The 17,289-nt window shown below is 31.5% G+C and overlaps 1 protein-coding gene across 2 annotated transcripts in view; it reads left to right on the plus strand.

Annotated features, from left to right (window-relative positions):
* Positions 1-17,289, plus strand: part of rod (kinetochore component rough deal) — a 328,458-nt gene that overhangs the window by 98,281 nt on the left and 212,888 nt on the right. For both annotated transcript variants that reach the window (XR_015041682.1, XM_085818707.1), the window contains exons 14-16: positions 11,206-11,265; positions 11,433-11,508; positions 11,616-11,738. Coding sequence is in view for 1 of the 2 variants with exons in the window: in XM_085818707.1 (XP_085674833.1) it covers positions 11,206-11,265; positions 11,433-11,508; positions 11,616-11,738 (259 nt within the window). In the remaining variant the exon portion in view is untranslated. The remainder of the gene's footprint in view (positions 1-11,205; positions 11,266-11,432; positions 11,509-11,615; positions 11,739-17,289) is intronic.

Here is a 17,289-nt window from a genome sequence, read left to right on the forward strand (position 1 = left end):
CTATATATATAAACAGCAAACATAAATGCATTATTAAACCCTTCAGGAAAAGAATCTTGGTACTTGTGTATCATCGCAACCATCTTAGTAGAAATCATCTGTTTCAGAACATGCAAAACTCTGATAACCACATTATAATGATTCTTCAAGCAGCCAAGCACATGACAGTTCTTCAGTTTTTAATAACTAGTGCCAGCATTTTCATATGTGTTTGTTTTGTTTTATTTTTTATTGTTTTTATAGACGAACTGGGTATTTTTTCCCCTTAAACTCAAATTTAAAGTATGTGTTTATGTTATTTGCCTGCACTGGAATAAACTGCAGTAAAATTTTGCTGAAATACCAAATTTTGCTAAAAAATCACTAATGGGAACAATTGCTTTATACCTTTTTTTAAAGTGATTGCTATGAAATTTTTATCAGACTAAAATAAACAAAAACCTGCTTATGTGAGTACATTTGTTGAACTGTTTTTGGGATAAATAATTAATTAAAATGTGAAATATGTTTGCACATAATAAATATTTTACAATTATAGAGTAAATTTTGCCCAATTATGCCTAGGTGGTTGCACTAATAGGTAACAATCAGATTCTTAAACTTGAGATATTATTAATGAGATCAAAGTGATATTCATTAAATTTTTTGTTGAATGTAATCTTGGTTTGTTTTTGCATTATTTTACAAAATATTTATTATATTATGATTTGGATAGTAGATAGTAACAATACACATAACAGCTATTTTACTGTTCCTCCTCAGCAGATATATTCAAACATTGTATAATTATGCAAGATGTTTCAAAAAGAAGATTTCACTTGCCTGTAAAATTATTATTTTTCCCACATCACTTGCTAATGAAAAGGACAAATTTCACTGTTGGTGACATTATGTGTTTTCTTCTGCAAGATGATGTGTGCCAAAATACGCTGTTTTGTACCACAGGATACTCTGTTGCATCAATTGGCTATCAAATTTCTCATAATGTGATGGATAAGGGCAACACATATGCATCATGTTTGATAAGTAAAGAAAATGTTACGTATAGAGACCACAAGGACTTGTGCTCTTGAACAATCTAGCGATTAGAAACAGTTATGTTTGGATAGCAAAATGAATATAATTGAATATAAATTTTATATTTTCCCTGTATAATTGGAATATAATCTTCCTTCTTTTCCCTATCACATGAATTCTGCCACAGCTCGGAATTCTAGGGATATGCATTCTGTGGGAGAAACTGTATAAAAGTGATAATTTTTTTACAATATTGACAAGCATCTTTAAAAAACTGAATTTTTTACAATGTTTGAAATGATAAATTGTGTGAAGTACAACATTGTGTGAAAGTTGAATGTGTAGATAATACAGTTGAGAGCTGCCTGTATTTATCAGATATTGAATTATAATTAAAAATTTTGAATTAATTAAAATTAATATTATAAAATTAAATTATTATAAAATTATATCAAAATTAATATTATAAAATAGTTGTTTATGAAATAATGAAGCATTTATAATGAGATCTGTAATATCCTGAATATGTTTTCTAATGTTGAATGTTTAAAAGTAGAGGGATATTAATATAAATAAATTATATAAAAAATTAAAATTAAAAGTAAAATAAGAACAAAAAATGTGTTTTGAAATATTTATTTATCAGTATACAAAATTAAATTACCGAGGTGTGTTTGACCACTTTCTAGTGTTTTCTCTATAAACTTGTTTAGAGTTAGCTGAATTCCACCCACTTTTTCCCCCTATACTTGATATAGAGGTCTAAGCATGCTATGTCTTTCTCAATTACCCTACATACTTGACACATAATTTGTCGACCGGAATCATACTTTTCCATGGTAGAAAAAAATTAGCTTCATTCATAATTTTGACTGTCAATGTCTTGATAATTTTATCAGCTTCTTCTCATTTTAATTGTGTATTTGTTTAACTCTCATTGCTCAATTAAAAATTTGACAAAAAGTACTGAGTGAAGTTCAATCAGCTCTTTAACATCTTCATTGCTGAAATCCAAGTTTAGTTCATTCATTAGGCTATTTCATTAAGCTGCTGAAAGTTTCCAGAGTTTCTGCAGAATTTATGAAATCACTCATTATTTGTGAACATAACTGCTTTTAGGTATCTTTCATTATCAATTCTTTTTTTGATTTTTGAGTCTCCAATATTGTTTACTGTGTTCCATGTATTATAGTTCTAAAAAATCTTTTAATGTAACCCACCTTCCCAGTCAGTTGTCTTGATGTCCAGGTTCATTGTTATCCTCATATTAGTACAGTAATTACTACAATTATATTGTTAAATGTAGCTATTATTAGCTCAAATAGTAATAGTTAAAATAATATCATTAAATGCAACTATAACTAGTTAAATTACTGTTTAATCCATGGGCTGTATAAGGCAGGTCCTGCTGCCACAGCTCGGAATTCTAGGGATATCATAACAATTCCTGAACGTCTGCTTCAGAAGGAGGCAGTGTATTAGTGAGCACGAATTACTGCATTCTGTGGGAGAAACTGTATAAAAGTGATAATTTTTTTACAATATTGACAAGCATCTTTAAAAAACTGAATTTTTTACAATGTTTGAAATGATAAATTGTGTGAAGTACAACATTGTGTGAAAGTTGAATGTGTAGATAATACAGTTGAGAGCTGCCTGTATTTATCAGATATTGAATTATAATTAAAAATTTTGAATTAATTAAAATTAATATTATAAAATTAAATTATTATAAAATTATATCAAAATTAATATTATAAAATAGTTGTTTATGAAATAATGAAGCATTTATAACCTCAAAGAAATAAAAATTAACAATCTCCCCTCCCCACCCACTAAAAAAAAAACCACCACCCACTAAAGCTTTCAGATTTTACATTATGCCCAAAGGAGTGTTTTTTTAACGTTTTGTGTGTTAGCTGCATTTATTAAATACCATGTCTTTAACAGTTAAACCATAAAATTTAGTTCAAAGCAGTATCGCAAGCTAATTTTTAAATGAGCATATCTTTAGGATTTCCGATACACAGTCCCACATGCTGGAGAGAGGGGGGGGGATTTTTTTTCTGTGCAATGTTGCCATTGCTTGCTTTGAAATCGTTGAGTTTGTTAATCAAAAATTCGTTAAAGTGTTATGAATATGAAATTGATAATAAAACAAATTCCAAATTAGGGCTTCCAGATGCCCATAGTCGCCATGCCTGTATTTAGAAAAATGTTTCACAGCTATATATTGGTTAGAAATACTCTAGTGCAAGGACAAAAAATGGCTGGAGTTGTGGAAGGAATGGGTTCAAGAAATTGGTATGAGAAATAAATCCTCAACTATTGATTGTAAAATTTATTAAAACAGTTCCATTTTGCCTCTACAGGTGAAAGCAATAATATCAATACAAAATTGTATTAATTTTTCCTTTTTTTTTAATCCAAAGTCTTCAGAAATTAAGTGTGGTTTACTTTCTGTTCCCATTTTAGAAGGAGGTTTGACAGGCTTTAATATATAGCACAGCTAGTTATTAAAACTTTAAAAGAAAGTGCAGTTCTTCTGGATAATTACTTAGCACTTAGTGCCAGCATTGCATCAGGAATGGTAGGCTTGAAGACTAATTTTAAAGGCATCTTAAAGGAAGAAAATTCAGATTTGGAAATTCTGAAGTGCACCTGTTACCTTTTAAATTTAGCACTTTAAAAAAGGGTCAGCATCTTTGCCAATAAGTATGGATAAACACATTGTTGGTATTTATTATTATCTTGAAAAGAGTTCTACAAGGAAGGGAAAATTTAAACAGTGCCAGCAACTGCAAAACAATGAAACATGTATGCACACGCTGGTTATTTTTAAAGAAATGTTTATCTAGATCCTTGACCAATGGAATCCACTTCTGACATTTTTTAAGGAAGAAGTAAATGTATTTAGAGTTAATATAAAAGGCTTGAGAGTTATAAAATACCAACTTATATTTATATAAACTTGGATAAAGTTTTAAAATCAGCAAGGCTTGACACTCAGTGAAGTTTAACTGGAAATGTACTTATGTAATTTTAAATTACAATGAATTGTCTAAAAAAATCTTGGCCATTCTGAGGATTTGCCATAGTAATGCAGAGTGTGGGAGAATTTTCAATGTAATTACTAAAACAAGAACTAAATTTAGATCCAATATTAGAAATGTCACATTAGAAAAACCTTTATTAGCAAAAGCAGGCCAGTACCAAAGAATTTCTTACTCAATGAAAGCAAAATCTGCCACTTTTCTTAGCATTTGTATGAAAAATGATTAACACATTATTTTCTATTAAAACATACAAGTAATAAAAATATTTTTTACATGTAAGTATTTTTGTACTTTAAGAATTAGTAACTGAAAGTTCAGATATTAATTACTTATAATTAATTATTAAAAAGTACATATTTTTACCACTAAAAAAATCTTTTTGCCGTTGAGGAAATTCTCTTGATTTCTTAGTCAGGGTTCGTAGGGGTCCTTATAAGTGCTTATAACTCCTTATATTTGAAAATAAAATATAAAGGCCCTTATTGGTGCTTACTTTTTTTTAAAGCCCTTATTTTTTTTTTTTGTTTTTAGTGCTTATTTTTTGCTTTTAGTGCTTTTTTTTTTTTTTTTTAATGAACGTGCTATTTTTTTCCGTACCAAAGCCGAAACTAAATAAACAACTTTTCTTCCTAATATGGAATGTCAGATGGTGAATCATACTCCCGGAAATAGCTTTTCCCCCTTTCTCTGCATTAATATAACCTTTGGTGTGCACGAAGAGTACAGACAGGTGCCCGTTGTTCTATTGGTCAAAGAATTGCGAAAGTAGTAGAAAATTCCGGTACATTCGGCATTCTTTTCCTTCCACCCAAATACTACTCACGTTTGAATTTCTATCAAGATGTTAAAAATTTGCATTCTTGTTCTGCTTGGTCATTTCATATTTGTGTTTATTATGATCGTTATGCTTATATTATGAGTATATGTATGAATGTTTCTAATAACATAGTTGCAGTAACTGCTGAAGTATAGTAAACTTCCAAAAATGGTTGTATTTTAACACAGATTAGCTTTCTAAGGAATAATATTCGGAATGGCTTAAATAAAGGGAAAGTAATCGAATAGTCAAAATAATTTCATTTTTTTGGCCAATACGTTATACAGTATGAAGGTTGGGAGGTCTCCCCTTTCTCCGCAAAATCTTGAATATTGAAACTGTTACAGTTCGCTGCAAAACAAGCAACAGACTTTTTTTTTTTTTTGTTGTTGTTGTCACTTTCCAATCTGGATTGAATAGGACTAAAAGTTCTGCGGTCTACCAACCCAAGTGAAGAATGATTCTATTCCAGAAATTTAACGCCGTCTGTTGAAAATTAGAATGAAAAACACCTCAGTTATTTAGTTCTTTACCCAATACCGGCAGTTGTTGATTCCGATTGCGAAATATCACGTAGGGCAGCATTACGGCGCATGTATTGTGCAATAACGTTTGCAATATTTTGCAGAGTGATTGCAATATTTTGCAATATTGCAGAGTAAATATTATTGCAATATTGCAGAGTAGTGATTTGCAATATTTTGCAGAGTAATTTTTATGTTCAGTCCGAGATTTGTTTACGAACACTTAAAAGAGTTTTACTGTGCTTGTTAAGCAGAATGTTTTTTAGTTCCGTTGGTTTATTTTTATATGATGCACATATTGAGATGTCAAAAGCATTTATTTAGATGAAAAATCTAAAGAGCGGCTACAGTCTACCCCCCTTCTGCTCCTTCAAGTTACGCTTGACTGTCTGAATATTCGCCAATTTCCAAGTATGTGGGTTAGTTAAGCTTTTACTGTTAAAGATGACTGCATGAAGCAAATTTCTGTCTTCTGATTTCAGAAATGTTCCTCTTTTTTACTTAAATTAATTTGCTTGCAATATCTGTTAAGAGAAAACTGATATACAATGAAAATTTAGAAAATGTTCAGAATTTAGATTTAAATCATTTAAATATCAATATGAGTGGAAAAATAAATTGTAGTTATTATTAGGCTCCAAGCATATACAATAAATATGCCTTCTCTCATTGTAAACTAGTTCTGTAAATTGAACTATTATTTAAAATTAAAAAAAAAAGTAATTATTTTCCATGGTTGAGGTAATGTTTATTTTCTCTTAATAAGTACTTCATTTCTCATATTTTAAATTACAAGTCTAATTTTTAAGTTTATGCAGTTGTGTATGATGTAATTAGACAGGTGCTAATTTTTTTTTCTTAAAATGTGCTTGAAAAGTGCTTATAGGTGCTTATTTTTTTAACTAAAATGTGGCTATGAACCCTGTTAGTAAAGTCTCCTGATTTTTGAGTGTAGTAAGTTGGCCTAAAATAGGGAAATATCAATGGAAAAAAGTAGAGAGATGTATATATATTTATATATAAATGTATTTTAAAATATTTATTTATCGATATATGTAATTAAATTAAGTTTTTGTTTCTGTTTATCATCTTCATTTATCATTACTTCTCCATATTTTTTCACTAATTCCATTAATTAGAAAATTTTGCCTTTTACTTGTCATAAAATAAAAACCTTCAAATTCGTGGCTATGGTCATCATTATCATCCTCACTATGAAATATAATAACTGGCCATAAAATTATCCAAACTTTTTTTTTTTTAATGATTCTTGATCTAATTTTGGCTAGTATCAAGAAGTGAACAGAATCCACATTATCCCCATGATGAGCTCTCACATCCATTAAATATGAATAATGCCTAGCATCAATTAAGCCATGATCAGTTTGATTAGCATGAGTGTCATTTGGGATGTCAAGTTCCCTTGTGAATATTTTTATGTGGGAAAGACATGCTTCCTATAATCATACTATGTAAAGTTGTAAAATCTATTAAATAATGTCTGTTAACATTAGTTGTATCATGTAGACCAGGGGTAGGCAAATAGTAACCCGCAGGCCAAATGCAGCCTACCAAGAGTGTTTTGCAGCTCACCAAGGCAGTCAAAAATACCCACATTGAACAAAGATTTCCTTCCCGTTCTCAACCGAAGATTCATGTCATATTTTTCACTAGGCTGGCTGCATCAATATGCATGGGCAGTGCAGATACAATGTGCAGTACTTTTCTGATTGATCTGGTTAATTTCAGTTTTAAAAGAAATGTAAAATTTATGATGAATGTTGTGTTTAATGAAGAATGGACAAGCGAAAAGGAGGAAATAAAGCAGTGTGTTTATTGTGTCATGAATTTAAGGAGCACAATTTGAAATGATGCCACACACAAAACATTGCAAATTTGGCTGCAAACTCTCCAAGGAAGAACACAAAATAAAAGCTGCGGATTGTGTGCAAAGGCCGAGGAAGCAGCAAACATTATTTACAAAGCAATCAATGCTTTAAAATAGAACTATAGAATCAAATTTCATAACAGCCTGCAACCTTGCTGAAAACGACAAGCCTTTTTTGGATGGTGAGTTTACTAAGCAGTGCATTGTAGAGTGTGCAAGTGTATTGTGTCTTAATGTGAGAAGTGAATATGAAAGTATTTGATTGCCAAGAAGGACTACAGTACACCATGTTGACTCAAATAGTGATGAGCTCAAAGAACAGCTAAAGACTGTGAGCAAAGATTCTAGTTGGTTTTCTTTGGCAGTGGATGAGAGCACAGATAATAAAGACAATTATAAAGTTGAGCAAAATTGCTCAACTTTATCCTTTGAATTAATAGAAATCACAGAGAAATTATTTGGCCTAGAATCACTGGAAAATAGATCCCCTGATCAGGATTTGCTTGAATGTTCTGTGAATTGTGTGGGAAAAAAATCAATGAAAGATAGAACCACTGGTCAGGACTTGCTTGAATAGGCTGTGAATTGTGTAGAAAAAAATCAATGAAATACAGAACCACTAGCCAGGACTTGTTTGAATGTGCTGTGAAAGTGTGTTTGAAAGTGGCTATTCCTGGAACAAAATGGCAAGCATTGCAGCAGATAGGGCTAGAGCTTTCAGTAGAAACAATGTAGATATGGTTAAGCAAATTTTAAAAAAATGCTAGGAAAGGGTACTGTCAAATTTGCAGTAAAAGTAGGCAATCAAATAAATTGGATTGAGTTAGATAATGTGTTATATAATCCAAATCAAAGAAGAAATTTACCATCGAGAGCAAGGTTAGAAAAGGCATTTGCTCAGGTTGTTATTTCAAAAGGGAAGATGTGGATATACTTTAATAATTGGGATAGATTATGGCTACGCTAAACGATATGATGCACTTTATCACGTAAAACCATTTAGATATGCAACAGATAAAAAGGAAGCTGGTTATGGTACAGAAATTGGAAAGTTAAATAAAGTAGATGATGTGATGCTATGGCATCAGAGATTTAGCCACGTAAATTTTGATTATATTAAGAATACTAATAAGAATCAAAGTGTGAAAGGGTTACCAGAAATTGAAAAACCAATGGAGAGGTGTGAACCATGTATTATTGCTAAATCTAGTAGAATAACTTTTAAAACTGTTCCAAAGAGATCGGATAAACCATTGCAGTTGGTTTATTTAGACGTTTGTGGCCCACTCCCAGTTCCATCTAAGGGTGGGAGTAAATATTTCCTTGCTATTGTGAATGACTATAGTAGATTAGTAACAGTGTATTGTATGAAAAATAAAAATGAATCGTTCTACAACTTTAAGAATTATCATAGGCAAATGGAAAGACTGACGAATAGAAAATTAATAAGTATACGCACCGATAACGGTGGGGAATTCTGTAACAGGCAATTCGAAGGGTACTTAGCCGAAAATGGAATTAGTGTTAAATGCACAAACGCGTACACCCCAGAAGAGAACGGCGTGTGTGAACATTTTAACCGAATGGCATTAGACGCAGTTAAAGCTATGCTTAATGATAGTAAAATGAGAAAAGAATGGTGGGCAGAAGCTCTTGGCTGATTCGTACATACGTGGAACAAAGTATGTCATAAAAGCAACCGACCCCCTTATGAAATGTTCCTTAATAGAAAACCCAGTGTTGTTTATTTTAAAATATTTGGTTGTAAAGTCTATGTTGGCGTGCCAAAACAGATTAGAAATAAATTACAAATGAGGTGCAAAGAAGGAATCATGGTAGGATATGCGAAGGAAACTAGGGGTTATAGGATATGGCTACCAGAAGAACGCAGATTAATAGAAACCTGTAATGTGAAATTTGATGAAAAAGTGACTGCAGCAAATGGGATCCTGGAACAGAAATCAAAAACTAAGTTTAAAAGACTAGAGGAATCTGAGCTATTAGCAGAATCAGATGAAGAACAAGAAACTTCTAGAGAAGAAATAAAGTTGTCAGATGACAAATCTACTCCGAAAGAAGTATCAGACTTAAACTGGCAAAGAAAAGCAGATAAAAGGCCAGACAGAACACGTACAGACATATATTATTATGTAGAGGGAACAGACACCTATTTTAGTCCTATAATGATATTGAAAAGTATTGTGAGGCAAGAAATATTAAATTTGAAAAAGATAAGTTTGATTTTAGTGGAAAAAACGAATACTTGGGGTAGTCCTTAAATTTTCTCATATGGTCCTTAAATTTTCTCATTTGAAATTTCCATCTCTTTCATGTGACTGCCATTTCTTGTGGAAATCAACATTTTGGATAAATATAGAGTTCAAACTATGCAGCACCAAATGAAGCCATCAGAAATTGATGTTGTAAGTAATGAGAAACAGTTGACTATCATAAAACCAAAATTTTGAAATTTCAGATTGCTTTTTCACCCATTCTTCCAAAATCGCTGTTGTCAACAAAGTGCCATCTTATTTGCAATGAGAAAAACTATTTCTTGAACTTTGATCTTATTCTTATGCCTATGCTTCAACATTTTATGATGAAAACTTGACCATCAAGAAGGTCAAAGTTCAAACTTAATAAAGCTCTTTTTTCTGTTTATTAGAAACAATGGAGACCATCTAGAGATGCTCATTAGTCAAAAGAGCCAAAGAACAGCAGTATAATGATTTAGATTTCTTTTTAGAGCCAAATTTCATTTCAAGAGTCATATTTTTAGGAATAGCTTTAAACTGGCTATTAATATTTTTAAAAAATCAGATAGCATAATAATAATAATTTATTTATTGAGAACAATATTTTTTATATAAAGTAAAAATATGACAAGACACATATTTAATATGAACAGTGACCTTGCATTTCCTTTGCTTATGGCCATGCTTCAACCTTTTATGATGAAAATATGACCATCAAGAAAGTCGAAGTTCAAACTTCGTAAAACTTTTTTTTTTTTTTTCATAAAGCTTTTAGTTATTTTTGTAGAACAGGAGACGAACTCTGAGTCTGAAAAGGCAAATTCTGTAGAAATTGTTATCCCACAAAATTTTAAAGAAGCACGAAAATCAGTAAATGCCGAAGAATGGGATAAGGCAATGAAAGAAGAAATTGACATAGTGAAGAAAAGAAAGGTTTGGGAATTAGTTGAAAAGCCAGAAAATAAAACTATGCTAGGAAACAAATGAGTCTATACGCTAAAAAGAAATGAAAAGAATGAAGTGGTTAGATACAAAGCACGTTTAGTAGCACAGGGATTCAGGCAGAAAAGAGGTGAAGATTTTAATGAAGTTTACAGTCCTGTAGTAAATTTTTCAATCATAAGATGGTTCGTACGTTCCTTAAGAGTACTCAAATTTTTTTGAATCGATTTTTGGTCCTTAAAAGACCTTAATTTTGGCCAAAATCAGCAGAAGGTCCTTAATTTTAATCATTTGGAATTTCTGTCTGTTTTTATGACTGCATTTTGTGTGTGAATTAGCATTTTGGAGGAATATTTTTGGCGATTCACTGCCGTATGTATGGTAAATCTTTTGAATGGGTTCATGAGTTATGATTTGTTTCTATTTCTAATATAAATGATGGGATACTCGAGTTTCTAAACAAGAAGTGAAACATAAGCATTTCAAAATTCATTTTTTCTAATAAAGACCTATTAAACAACTTTTCGCTTTTGAGGATGTGAATTCTTTTATTAAACGGTTCTAAATTAGGCGACTAGTATAATTCCTATATAAATGAAATTTATAAGAATTTAAAGAGCAAAAATTGAGAACATGATGTGTATGAAAATTTTGTTTACTTTTTATTTTTTTTTATTTTATTTAATTAATTAATTTTTTTTTTCAGACGAAAGTATATTAAGTGCCTGAAGATAAAAACTGTTTATGAATCTCAACCAGAAAAAAGGTCTGTTTGCCAGTTTACTCTAGTTAATTATTGTTTCCAGTTGACTTCTTATTTATTCAAAATTGTGTATGAAACCAAATTTTTATAAAAATATTTGTTGAAATATACTTTTTACTTTATGCTATTTAATTGATTATATTTTTTATATTTTTTCAATTTGCAAATAGGCTTTTAAATTTAGTAAACCGAAGGAAATTTCTTGAAGCTGAAAAATTGGCAGAAATATCTAATTTGAGTTGTGAAGTTAGTAATGAATTATTGTGTTTTCCTTTGTGCTAAATTACATATATATTCATTACTACAAACTATAGAGTTAATTTGTATTGAATTTTATAATTATTTGGTTTTAGATTATTTATCAAAAGAAAATTAACTGCTTATTAAGAGAATTGAGAACAAAGTTCAGCAAGACATCTGAAGACATACTTGAAGCTGTATGGTCTGAAATTCAAGATTCGTTTCAAAGAATAGAGGTAAAAATCACATTCTAATGTTGTGCACTATTTTTTACATTACTGTACTTTAAAAGTTTATGTATTTTACATCAGAAGTATGATATTATTATTATTTGTATTTGTTGAGATTCTGTTCAAGTATCATTATTTAAATAAGTCTTTTTAAGTGCATTCTTGTCTCGGCAGGTTGTGATAGCTATGGGGGAAAAGTGTGAATTTATGTAGTGTAGCACATCCATAATAATACACTAAGCTCCTCATTGTCTGTGCTAATTAGCACACAGATAAGCATGAATAGTACTTTCTGATTGACACCCTCAATTTCAGTATACAGTAGGACTGTCATGATTTTGGTATATTCTCAAGTATGCATTCGACAATAGCCAACCTGTGCATGTGAGTAATATGCTTGTAAATTTAAGTGCCTGATTTTTAATATTTCCCCCCCCCTTGAGCACACTATAAAAATTTGTCAGCACACTATTAAATGTTATTAATACACTATTAAAATTATTTATTCACACTCTATAAAAATGTAAATACAGGTCACACAAAATTGTTTTATTTTGTAAATTTTTTTGTTTATTTTGTAAAGTTTCTATTAAAATGCTTCTTTTTATAATTATTTATCCACAAAACATGCCTATAAGCCAGGTTTTGTACGGCCCTTAAGAAAAGTTCACAAGAATCCTTAGGTTTTTGGTCCTTAAAACTTCTATGAAAATTTGCAAATGGTCCTTAAATTTTCTCATTTGAAATTTCCATCTCTTTCATGTGACTGCCATTTCTTGTGGAAATCAACATTTTGGATAAATATAGAGTTCAAACTATGCAGCACCAAATGAAGCCATCAGAAATTGATGTTGTAAGTAATGAGAAACAGTTGACTATCATAAAACCAAAATTTTGAAATTTCAGATTGCTTTTTCACCCATTCTTCCAAAATCGCTGTTGTCAACAAAGTGCCATCTTATTTGCAATGAGAAAAACTATTTCTTGAACTTTGATCTTATTCTTATGCCTATGCTTCAACATTTTATGATGAAAACTTGACCATCAAGAAGGTCAAAGTTCAAACTTAATAAAGCTCTTTTTTCTGTTTATTAGAAACAATGGAGACCATCTAGAGATGCTCATTAGTCAAAAGAGCCAAAGAACAGCAGTATAATGATTTAGATTTCTTTTTAGAGCCAAATTTCATTTCAAGAGTCATATTTTTAGGAATAGCTTTAAACTGGCTATTAATATTTTTAAAAAATCAGATAGCATAATAATAATAATTTATTTATTGAGAACAATATTTTTTATATAAAGTAAAAATATGACAAGACACATATTTAATATGAACAGTGACCTTGCATTTCCTTTGCTTATGGCCATGCTTCAACCTTTTAGGATGAAAATATGACCATCAAGAAGGTCGAAGTTCAAACTTCGTAAAACTGTTTTTTTTTTTTTTTTCTTTTTCTTTCATAAAGCTTTTTTAAGTTTAGATAAGTAAGGTTGTTGTTTTTGATTTGGGTTAGTTTAGGTTAGGTTATTTAATTACGGCAAAGCCTCGAGGGCTATCTGCCTAAGGGGAGGGATGCCTTCGTGGAGGACTTTCTAAGGGAAACTGGCTCGTATACACGTTACACATGGGGAAAACCACGAAAACACCCATGCAGCCAGCCCGTTCGCGGGATTCGAACCTCGGACCGAACTACCAGTGTTCAGCGACTTTACCGCTCGGCCGCTGGTGGGCCTGTTTTTGATTTGAAGCAGATTCCTATCTCACATCAATAAGACAATTTCTCAGTTTTTGATAAAGTTCATGCTTGAAAAAGAAACTGCTCACATGAATATGTAGGGCCAAAGTGATAAAAAATCACCAAGTACTAGGTACTAGCTTTTTTAGTTGACTGCATGAGTCAGAATTATTATTCCAGGTGTAGAAACTTGTCATGTCTTCCTCCTGCAGGTCTTTCAAACCAGACCATTTTTGCTGTGAACTAAGATAATTTATTTTGCCTTAAAGTTTCCATATCAGCATTAGGGCATTAAAATTTAGAGTTCCTTAATTCTTTGTTTTTTACGTCTGGTAACTGCATTTTAAAACCGCCACTGTCAATATTAACCTCTTTGCTCCCTGCATATCTCATATGATACAGCTCAGTTTTCCTTCAATGCGCACACTGTATCAAATGTGCAACATATGTAATTGATGCCTCACTGAATCGTATGTTGATACACTGAAGCAGAATCTTTTATTTGAAATACTAATTGCACATAAATTATATCAGAATGCTGCGAAAACTTAATAGAATTTTTGGATCTTGGCATTGTTGTGATGAATGATATTTATTATTTATTCTACAAAAGTAAAATGCGTGGCACTAACAATGTGTGTTCAAAATTTAGAAATGTTTCATGCAATGCTATTGGCTTAATATTTTTGTGAGTAAATATGGCAATAGGATATTATGAGCACTGATATACTATTGCCTTATTGTTTAAGAAACCCTGATCTAAAGCATTCCTGTTAAGAAAAAATTACCATTCAAATAAAAATAAATCAGATAAGCTTAAAAAAGGATGAATGGGGATGTATTGCTCTTGGAGCAAAAAAAAAAAAAAAAAAAATTTTTTTTTGGTAAAAGTACGAAAATTTTTGCCAGTTTGATGATTTCCAGATTTATATTTAAAATTCATAGTTATGCCAGGAATTTGAGTTGCCATTTAAATTCATTCTCTCTATTGTGCAAAAAACAATCTTTTTCCCTTTTTGCTACAGTATGAATTATCTTGTTTGACATTGTTATGTTTGGTGGATAATTATGGTTTTTGACAATTTTAAGATCAAATTGTCTGTAAAAACTTAGATTTGGTAATTTGTGAATTTCATTACGATTATTTAAAAAACATAAGAATTATTTTGATATTGTAAAAATAACAACAGCATATTAAGATACCTTTTTTTTAAGAAAAAGTTATCTTGAATTATTTTTATTATTATCTACCATGTTTTAAAGTATCTTTGGTTTTCATGATTTTTATATCAAGTTATCATGATTCTGAAATTGAAATAAGATAAAAAGTGTTATCAAACAGAATTTCTGAATTATTTTTCACAAAAGCAGTCACTACTGTAATCTTATAAAATTTAATTTCACTTATTTAAATTTTTATAACAATTTTTTTCTCTAATTCTTTTAAAATATTCAGTTGTAAATTAACTTTTTTTGTAAAACTCATTTTTTGTTTTATAATTGTTTTAAAAAATCTTCTGAGTTTTACTCTCAATAAATTGGCAGGTATTTCAATGATGCTGATAAAAGTGCTGTAAGAACCCAGGACAAAATAAAAATATATTACTGGTGTTAATATAGACACAAATTGATGTGCAAACGGGTTTTGATGGAAAATGCAAAATTTTACATTTTGGTCGCCAATGCACGAATGGTTGTCGCTACAGCGCATCTGATCTGCGCAACTGGCAGGATATTTAAGAAGAGAAATTACGATTCCAGGTCATAAATTCTTCACGAATTTCGTTCCGTGTACTCTGGTAGACAATAACCATGCTTCGCATACAGGTATACGAATGCTACGCGCAGATGTCAGAATTTGAGAAAGATCGTATAGTTGAGCTTAAAGAAGCCGGTTGGTCTTATCGGCGAATAGCTCGACATTTGAGCAGGAGCGATGCCACTATTAGATGATGTTGGCAGGAATGGGTGAACCATGGCCGCACACAGTGTCAAGAAGGAAGCAGTAAGCCTAGAGAAACGACAGAACCTGAAGACCAAGCAATCGTCAGAGCGGCACTCACAGCCCAGATGCGTCATTATCATTGATTGTACGTGCAACTAGTGCTTCAGTGACCGCAAGGACCATTCATATATGGCTCACAGAAAGGAATCTGAGGTCACAGCGTCCCTTGCGCTGACTACTATTGACCTCTGTACAACGTCAAACCCGTTTGCAGTGGTGTCGGGCTCATTCGCAATGGAATGTCACTGACTGGAGTAGAATAGTCTTCAGTGATGAGTCCCGCTTTGAACTAAGCCCCAATGACCAGCGAAGGCGAGTCTGGAGACGCCCCGGACAGTGGTGTGATACCAACCTGATTGTCTTCCGGCAAACAGGTCGACAACCAGGAGTGATGGTCTGGGGTGCCATTTCATGTCATATTAGGACCCTTTTGGTTGTCATTCGTTGCAATCTTATAGCACAGTAGTATGTCGATGCAGTTCTAAGGCCCGTTGCGTCGCGCCACCCTGGGCTTACATTTCAGCAAGATAATGCCTGCCCCCACACAGCACATGTTTTTACTGCTTGCCGAACATTACCTTGGCTAGCAAGGTCGCTGGATATCTCTCCTATTGAACACGTTAGGAGCATTATGAGCAGGGTGCTCCAACCAGCTCGGGATGTTGACGATCTAATGTGCCAGTTGGACAGAATTTGGCACGATATTCCTCAGGAGGACATCCACAACCTCTATTAATCGCTGCCAAGCCGAATAACTGCTTGCATAAGGGCCAGAGGTGGACAAATGCGTTACTGTTTATTTTTGTGAAGCTGTATCACTTCAATAAATCATCCAATTTTTCTCAAACTGTAATCATTTGTTTTTCTGTACATGTACACACTTCTACCGATTTTTGTCCCATTGGAATAACTCGTTCTTGGGGCCTCGTTTTTTTGTCTAAGAGTGTATTTTGAGTTTATTAAATGGCTGAGTTTAATAAATGGTGATTTGTGTCTTGCAAATTGTGATATCAGTTTTAAACTTCTCAAGTAAAATAATACTTAATACTTAATTCAATAATTAATCCTAAAACAATAATTGAAAATTTATGCTAAAATTAAACTTTTTACATAATTTTGAAATTTATTTTTTAATGTTAGAAGAAGAATGTTAAAAGAAAAGTAGCATTTCTAAAATGTGCACTTATAAAAATGTTAATGTTGTACAAAATACTTTAGAGCATGAGTTGCATAATAATGCTAATGAATATATTTTGGGGTCAGTAGAAGATACAAATCCATTTTCTAAAAACAGAACAGAATAGTTTGAAAACTAAAAGTAAACATATCTAAATATTTATTTGTTAAGTTGGAAATTGGAGCTCAATGTAATGTGTTGCCATTGCCTAAATTTAAGCAATTAAATTTAAGAGATAAATGTTTGACTAAATCAAAAGTCACTTTAAATGATTACAATGGTACTACATTTGATGTAGTCGGAAAATGCAAATTATTATGTGAAACATCAAAAGGAGACAAGGATGAAATAGACTTTCAAGTCGTAGTATGTGATAAAACTGTTCCAGCTATTTTAGGTTTACCTACATTGCAAAAATTAAACCTAGTACAAAGGATTTGTACAGTAAATCCTGATTCTAATGAAAAGTTACCAGAATCTTTAAAAGGATATCAAGATTTATTTAAAGGTACAGAGAATTTAACTGGATATACATATCGTATCAAATTAAAACCAGGAGCTGTTGGTAAAATAGAACTCTGTAGGAAAATTCCACTTAGCTTATTAAATCCATTAAAAAAAGAATTAGCAAGAATGGAA

This window comes from Stegodyphus dumicola, chromosome 6, assembly GCF_044657685.1.
Source record: "Stegodyphus dumicola isolate Sdum_Otavi_A_Nest chromosome 6, ASM4465768v1".
Lineage (NCBI taxonomy): Eukaryota > Metazoa > Arthropoda > Arachnida > Araneae > Eresidae > Stegodyphus > Stegodyphus dumicola.